At 46.9% G+C, this 8,684-nt stretch overlaps 1 protein-coding gene across 1 annotated transcript in view; it reads left to right on the top strand.

Moving 5' to 3' along the window:
• Positions 1 to 10: 10 nt before the first annotated feature.
• Positions 11 to 8,684, top strand: part of NSG2 (neuronal vesicle trafficking associated 2) — a 46,690-nt gene continuing 38,016 nt past the window's right edge. Inside the window, exons 1-2 of the mRNA XM_048861223.2 lie at positions 11 to 160; positions 1,008 to 1,158. Of these exons, the coding sequence (XP_048717180.1) occupies positions 1,030 to 1,158 (129 nt within the window). The 5' untranslated portion in view covers positions 11 to 160; positions 1,008 to 1,029. The remainder of the gene's footprint in view (positions 161 to 1,007; positions 1,159 to 8,684) is intronic.

Raw genomic sequence — 8,684 nt, 5'->3', positions numbered from 1 at the left:
GCTGCTCCCAGCACTCCGCTCCCCGCTTCGCCGTCAGTAGCGTTTGGAGCCAGGCGCCGGCAGACCGGAGCGCTGTCCATTCAGCACCACCTTCCTGCGCTAGGAAAAACCCAGTCCTGCACAGCTCGGCCGGATCCTCCCCAATAAAGCTTGCTTTGCAGTAAGTACAGGGAGATTTGTGGCTATGGGGTGTGTGCGTGTGTGTGTGTGTGTGTGGGGGGGTGTTGCTGGTGTGTTTTGTGTGTGTGTTGTACACTACCCCCGGTGTGCCTGTATCGCTTCACAACCACCACCAGACAATGAGAACGGAGCCTGACTTGCATTGTGCCACAATTTGGGGGGTGCCTGTCCCGCTCTGACAGGGGATCAAGCTTGGTGGGGTTATATTGACACTCAGAAACCCATTCTCATATTAATATTTTGTCTTCTTTAAACAAAAGATAGCCTATAGGAGAGCAGCGTCCAGCCTGTAATAGCAGCCCCATCATCGGATTAACCACAGAACAAGGGGAACCAGTTTCAGCAGCATTCTCTTCTGTGCACTTTTTATGTTGTCTGCTAACAAGGATTTTCATAGCTCCAGACACCAAAAGGTTAAAACAATATATGTGATGAAAAAAATACTGGGCCAAGTTTATCCCTGCTAGAAGTCCACAGGCATCAGCAGATTTACAGCAGGGGAGGAATTTGGCCCATGTGCAAGGGCTTTTTGCAACACGGTCTTGATCTGCAACAATATTTGCTGTGTTAGTGGGATTGTGAGAGGTTTTATTTGGACTCACTTTGGGCCTTTCGAGAAGTTTTTATTTGTTTAATGCACGTTAAAGTGAAAGTTGTTCCAGATTTGACATGCTTTGTCTCTAGCAATCCAGTAAAAAATCCCAAGTGAGCAATGAAGAATTCAATAGAGCAGTGTAAAGCAGAATCCTCTTCTCCATCTCCTTTCCCCTTCCCCCCCTCACCCATCTCCATACCCTTGTAACATCAGTCATCTTGAATTGTTTTAGGTCTGGAAAGTGAGGTCCAAGAATGGTGAAGCTGGGGAGTAATTTGAGTGACAAGAACAGCAAACAACCATCCAGTGAAGATGGTTTTCAGACAGTTCCTTTGATCACACCCTTGGAAGTAAATCACCTGCAGTTTCCAGCTCCGGAGAAGGTAACCCCCCACCTCAAACAAACACAAAAAAACCCTCACAGAGAGCAACCAGGTCTCTTCTTTTCACTGCCCTGTTCCATTATTGGTCTCTAATGGGCATTAAAATGCAATCCTTCTACATTATCAATGCAACACAATAAAAAAGGGATTTCTTTGTTGGTGTTTTTTTTTTTTTTTTTAAACACAACAGACTGACACAGGCAAACCAGAAAATGTTTCCTCGTGATTGCAGGTTGGGAAAAGGCTTAATATATTTTTCCTAAAAATGGCATTAAAATTAAATAGGAAAAAGCTTAGAATGCATCTTGACAATAAAAGAGGCATCATGTGAGCAAGTGAGTCTGCATCTGCATTGAGAGTGATGAGATGACTCTTGTGTAATAAACAAAAGTTGAAGGGTATCTAATTTTAATTACGCAAATCAAGATTTGTTTTCTTAACTGTGGCCTTTCAGAGTCCATTTGATTTTAATTCAATTTGATTTATCTGATTAGAACAACTGAAGTCCCCGATAGAAAATGTGGTAATGGGTCATTCCATGTCTTCTTTTTCCCCCCATTGGCTTCTGTGAGGGAGCAGCTTTTTCTCCTAGCCAATCAACACTCACAGAATTTAAGTGCTGAACTAAAATGTTCAAAAATGGGCACCTGTGATTGGATGGTGTTTATGAGCTGGTTTTTTTAAAGGTACTGTATGTACTATGAAGTCATTTTGTCTATTTATCTACAGTGATGGTATATGTCAATAATGTTACAGTGGGAGATAATGTGTGATACCATTCACAATGAGATCAAATGTCCAAGAGATTCCACTGTCACCGCTCCTTATGAAAAAAAAAACAGGCTTACTGCAGTGTGGTGCCTAGATACCACAGCGGTAAATGCCATGTCGATACAAAAGACAGAGGGAAGGATTAAATCTCAAGGGTTCATGATAACAGCAAAATTATATATAGAAAATACATAACAATGTTTGTGCATATATTTCTAATATACACAAATGTTATGTATTTATATATGTGTGTTTATATATATTTTATATACATATAAAGAGATAATTATTTATTTTCTATAAATAAAGAACCAAATATATCTATATATCAGAACCGAATAAATTGACACACGTTGGCGGAAACCAGAACCAGGCCAAAATAGGGATAATGGGCTTGATTCTCCTTCCACTTCTGCCAGTGTCAATGCACCAGTGTCAAGTAAGAGTAACATAACTGAAATCAATAAAGTGATACTGATCTGAACTGGTGTAAATGAGGGGATAAACTGGCTCTTTACCTCTAGTTCTGATAATCTGAAAATTAATAAAAAAATAACTAAAAAAGATTAACATGATTTATCAGGAATGTCTGAGAGGCTCTAGGGGAAATCAAGGATGCATAAGATGCATTATTTTGATGCTACCACAAAGCAGCCAGTGAAGTTTAGGCATTAATTGCCATACAGTGTGGGGTTTAAATCACTCAGGTAGTGGCTACCACCTGTAAAATTAAAAAACAACATTAAAACTGGTGGATTGATAATCAAAACTCTGATGATTACCATATTATAGTTGTCTGTTGGTGAAAACCCATTGTAATGTATTGGTCTAAATGGATTCCCAGGCAATCTTTCTGTTTAAATGAATGTGCCGATACTGTGTATTCGTCTCCATGCACATGTAGTTACTACACTTGTTAGCTGTGGCTCATACCGCTATGTCTTTGGTCCTACCCTTGCCTGAGGGCTGGAGCACCTGCCAAAGGACAAAGGCCCTGATCCAAAGCCCATTGAAATCATTGCTAGTGGCTTCTATGGACCCTGAGACAGCTTTTAGGTGTATTAGGGTATGTCTACACTACGGAATAAGGTCGAATTTATAGAAGTCGGTTTTTTAGAAATCGGTTTTATAAATTCGAGTGTGTGTGTCCCCACAGAAAATGCTCTAAGTGCATTAAGTGCATTAACTCGGCGGAGCGCTTCCACAGTACCGAGGCAAGCGTCGACTTCCGGAGCGTTGCACTGTGGGTAGCTATCCCACAGTTCCCGCAGTCTCCGCTGCCCATTGGAATTCTGGGTTGAGATCCCAATGCCTGATGGGGCTAAAACATTGTCGCGGGTGGTTCTGGGTACATATCGTCAGCCTCCCGTTCCCTCCCTCCCCCCGTGAAAGCAAGGGCAGACAATCATTTCGCGCCTTTTTTCCTGAGTTACCTGTGCAGACGCCATACCACAGCAAGCATGGAGCCCGCTCAGGTAACCGTCACCCTATGTCTCCTGGGTGCTGGCAGACGCGGTACGGCTTTGCTGCACAGTAGCAGTAACCCCTTGCCTTCTGGCAGCAGACGGTGCAATACGACTGGTAGTCGTCCTCATCGTGTCCGAGGTGCTCCTGGCCGCGTCGGCTGGGAGCGCCTGGGCAGACATGGGCGCAGGGACTACATTTGGAGTGACTTGACCAGGTCATTCTCTTTAGTCCTGCAGTCAGTCCTATTGAACCGTCTTATGGTGAGCAGGCAGGCGATACGGACTGCTAGCAGTCGTACTGTACCATCTTCTGCCAGGCAGGCAAGAGATGAGGATTGCTAGCAGTCGTATTGCACCATCTTCTGCCAGGCAGGCAAGAGATGGGGATGGCTAGCAGGCGTACTGTACCATCTTCTGCCGAGCAGCCATGAGATGTGGATGGCATGCAGTCCTTCTGCACCGTCTGCTGCCAGCCAAAGATGTAAAAGATAGATGGAGTGGGTCAAAACAAGAAATAGACCAGATTTGTTTTGTACTCATTTGCCTCCTCCCCTGTCTAGGGGACTCATTCCTCTAGGTCACACTGCAGTCACTCACAGAGAAGGTGCAGCGAGGTAAATCTAGCCATGTATCAATCAGAGGCCAGGCTAACCTCCTTGTTCCAATAACAACGATAACTTAGGTGCACCATTTCTTATTGGAACCCTCCGTGCAGTCCTGCCTGAAATACTCCTTGATGTACAGGCACCCCCTTTGTTGATTTTAGCTCCCTGAAGCCAACCCTGTAAGCCGTGTCGTCAGTCGCCCCTCCCTCCGTCAGAGCAACGGCAGACAATCGTTCCGCGCCTTTTTTCTGTGCGGACGCCATACCACAGCAAGCATGGAGCCCGCTCAGCTCACTTTGGCAATTAGGAGCACATTAACCACCACACGCATTATTCAGCAGTATATGCAGCACCAGAACATGGCAACGCGATACCGGGCGAGGAGGCGACGTCAGCGCGGTCCCGTGAGTGATCAGGACATGGACACAGATTTCTCTGAAAGCATGGGCCCTGACAATGCATGCATCATGGTGCTAATGGGGCAGGTTCATGCTGTGGAACGCCGATTCTGGGCTCGGGAAACAAGCACAGACTGGTGGGACCGCATAGTGTTGCAGGTCTGGGACGATTCCCAGTGGCTACGAAACTTTCGCATGCGTAAGGGCACTTTCATGGAACTTTGTGACTTGCTTTCCCCTGTCCTGAAGCGCATGAATACCAAGATGAGAGCAGCCCTCACAGTTGAGAAGCGAGTGGCGATAGCCCTGTGGAAGCTTGCAACGCCAGACAGCTACCGGTCAGTTGGGAATCAATTTGGAGTGGGCAAATCTACTGTGGGGGCTGCTGTGATGCAAGTAGCCCACGCAATCAAAGATCTGCTGATATCAAGGGTAGTGACCCTGGGAAATGTGCAGGTCATAGTGGATGGCTTTGCTGCAATGGGATTCCCTAACTGTGGTGGGGCTATAGACGGAACCCATATCCCTATCTTGGCACCGGAGCACCAAGCCGCCGAGTACATAAACCGCAAGGGGTACTTTTCGATAGTGCTGCAAGCTCTGGTGGATCACAAGGGACGTTTCACCAACATCAACGTGGGATGGCCGGGAAAGGTGCATGATGCTCGCATCTTCAGGAACTCTGGTCTGTTTCAAAAGCTGCAGGAAGGGACTTTATTCCCAGACCAGAAAATAACTGTTGGGGATGTTGAAATGCCTATATGTATCCTTGGGGACCCAGCCTACCCCTTAATGCCATGGCTCATGAAGCCATACACAGGCAGCCTGGACAGTAGTCAGGAGCTGTTCAACTACAGGCTGAGCAAGTGCAGAATGGTGGTAGAATGTGCATTTGGACGTTTAAAGGCGCGCTGGCGCAGTTTATTGACTCGCTTAGACCTCAGCGAAACCAATATTCCCACTGTTATTACTGCTTGCTGTGTGCTCCACAATATCTGTGAGAGTAAGGGGGAGACGTTTATGGCGGGGTGGGAGGTTGAGGCAAATCGCCTGGCTGCTGGTTACGCGCAGCCAGACACCAGGGCGGTTAGAAGAGCACAGGAGGGCGCGGTACGCATCAGAGAAGCTTTGAAAAACAGTTTCATGACTGGCCAGGCTACAGTGTGAAAGTTCTGTTTGTTTCTCCTTGATGAACCCCCCCGCCCCTTGGTTCACTCTACTTCCCTGTAAGCTAACCACCCTCCCCTCCTCCCTTTAATCATTGCTTGCAGAGCCAATAAAGTCATTGCTGCTTCACAGTCATGCATTCGTTATTCATTCATCACACAAATAGGGGGATGACTACCAAGGTAGCCCAGGAGGGGTGGTGGAGGAGGGAAGGAAAATGCCACACAGCACTTTAAGCACAGCACTTTAAAAGTTTACAACTTTAAAATTTATTGAATGACAGCCTTCTTTTTTTTGGGCAATCCTCTGTGGGGGAATGGCTGGTTGGCCGGAGGCCTCCCCACCGTGTTCTTGGGCGTCTGGGTGTGGAGGCTATGGAACTTGGGGAGGAGGGCGGTTGGTTACAGAGGGGCTGCAGTGGCAGTCTGTGCTCCAGCTGCCTTTGCTGCAGCTCAACCATACACTGGAGCATACTGGTTTGGTCCTGCAGCAGCCTCAGCATTGAATCCTGCCTCCTCTCATCACGCTGCCGCCACATTTGAGCTTCAGCCCTGTCTTCAGCCCGCCACTTACTCTCTTCAGCCCGCCACTTACTCTCTTCAGCCCTCCACCTCTCCTCCCGGTCATTTTGTGCTTTCCTGCACTCTGACATTATTTGCCTCCACGCATTCGTCTGTGCTCTGTCAGTGTGGGAGGACAGCATGAGCTCGGAGAACATTTCATCGCGAGTGCGTTTTTTTTTCTTTCTAAGCTTCACTAGCCTCTGGGAAGGAGAAGATCCTGTGATCATTGAAACACATGCAGCTGGTGGAGAAAAAAAAAGGGAGAGCGGTATTTAAAAAGACACATTTTATAAAACAGTGGCTACACTCTTTCAGGGTAAACCTTGAAAGTTAACATTACATACATAGCACATGTGCTTTCGTTACAAGGTCGCATTTTGCCTCCTCCCACCGCGTGAACGGATTTTGGTTGAATGCCAGCAAACATACACTGCAATGCTTTGTTCTACAGTGATTCCCCAGTACGTGTTGCTGGCCTGGAGTGGTAAAGTGTCCTACCATGAAGGACGAAATAAGGCTGCCCTCCCCAGAAACCTTTTGCAAAGGCAGAACCGCAAATGCCAGGGCAAAGTAATCCTTTCACATGCTTGCTTTTAAACCATGTATAGCATTTTAAAAGGTACACTCACCAGAGGTCCCTTCTCCGCCTGCTGAGTCCAGGAGGCAGCCTTGGGTGGGTTCGGGGGGTACTGGCTCCAGGTCTAGGGTGAGAAACAGTTCCTGGCTGTCGGGAAAACCGGTTTCTCCGCTTGCTTGCTGTGAGCTATCTACAACCTCCTCATCATCATCTTCTTCGTCCCCAAAACCTACTTCTGTATTGCCTCCATCTCCATTGAAGGAGTCAAACAACACGGCTGGGGTAGTGGTGGCTGAACCCCCTAAAATGGCATGCAGCTCATCATAGAAGCGGCATGTTTGGGGCTCTGACCCAGAGCGGCCGTTCGCCTCTCTGGTTTTCTGGTAGGCTTGCCTCAGCTCCTTCAGTTTCACGCGGCACTGCTTCGGGTCCCTGTTATGGCCTCTGTCCTTCATGCCCTGGGAGATTTTCAGAAAGGTTTTGGCATTTCGAAAACTGGAACGGAGTTCTGATAGCACGGATTCCTCTCCCCAAACAGCGATCAGATCCCGTACCTCCCGTTCAGTCCATGCTGGAGCTCTTTTGCGATTCTGGGACTCCATCATGGTCACCTCTGCTGATGAGCTCTGCATGGTCACCTGCAGCTTGCCACGCTGGCCAAACAGGAAATGAGATTCAAAAGTTCGCGGTTCTTTTCCTGTCTACCTGGCCAGTGCATCTGAGTTGAGAGCGCTGTCCAGAGCGGTCAGAATGGAGCACTCTGGGATAGCTCCCGGAGGCCAATACCATCGAATTGTGTCCACAGTACCCCAAATTCGAGCCGGCAACGTCGATTTAAGCGCTAATCCACTTGTCAGGGGTGGAGTAAGGAAATCGATTTTAAGAGCCCTTTAAGTCGAAATAAAGGGCTTCATTGTGTGGACGGGTGCAGGTTTAAATCGATTTAACGCTGCTAAATTCGATCTAAAGTCCTAGTGTAGACCAGGGCTAAGAGCAGGAGTTAGCAGTAACAGAAAATCTGTTATAAAAAAGGAGAAGGTGCTAAAAATCCCCAACAATCCTTGTTACTTTATTATTTATAGGACAAATCCCGAAGGGTGAAAGTCACTCCATGGCAGAGGGCCTTTGTAAGGCCTTATTAATCAGCTGAACCTAAGGTAAAGAGAGTGGGGGTTAAGAGGTAAGGGTGAATTTCACCTTACTTAGTGTTTGCGCAAGCAAAACTCTCACTGACTTCAGTGAGACATTGAGCCTGAGGAAGGACCTTGGGTTGGCCTATATGTATGTTAGAATTTGTTTTGCAATCAGGGAGCAGGAATGTTTTCCATTTTATTTTAAAGGGAATTTTACTGTCTGTCTGTAACAGACACGGTCCTGCCAGCTGTGGATTATGGCTTCTGAGAGTAAGAACAGGAACCAGGCTGGCTTTTGATGACTCTTAAATGACTCAAAACTAGTGTGTGGTGGGGGCTTGTGCAACAACAGACAAAAAGTCACTGCTCTCCTCTTCTTAAGCGTAAATCAGTTGCTGCTTATTTTTAACCACAAGGAGCAGTGTTCTAGATGCCTGCCTTAATATGTTTTCCCATCGGCGCCATTAATCACTGCTCTGTTGCCAGTGTAACAGAGAAGGATATGTTTTGGCATCTTTCCTTTAAGTGAAGTCCTGAAAAATCTCTTTGGTTACTAAGCTCACCTGCTAAAAGCTCTCCTTCCTGAGCTGAGCTAGGGTATTACAGTTATTCTTATGTAGGGCACCACAAGTTGTAAGGCTGGCCCTGAGCTCAGGTCATTGTGCACAGCTTGCAGGAAATTGAGGCTATTTTCAAAGCTGATGAGGGGATTTGGGCACCCAGTCCTGTTCAGACCAAGACTGGAAGCATTAGCCATGCATTAGCCAAAGATAAGTTATTGAGCTCAATACCGGGCTAATTGGATGAAATTCTATGGCCTGTGTGACACAGGAGGTCAGATTTGAT

The sequence above is a fragment of the Caretta caretta genome, chromosome 8 (genome assembly GCF_965140235.1).
Source record: "Caretta caretta isolate rCarCar2 chromosome 8, rCarCar1.hap1, whole genome shotgun sequence".
Classification (NCBI taxonomy): Eukaryota; Metazoa; Chordata; order Testudines; family Cheloniidae; genus Caretta; species Caretta caretta.
The sequence above is the reverse complement of the archived record's forward strand: the minus strand, read 5'-3'. Positions and strand labels throughout refer to the sequence as shown.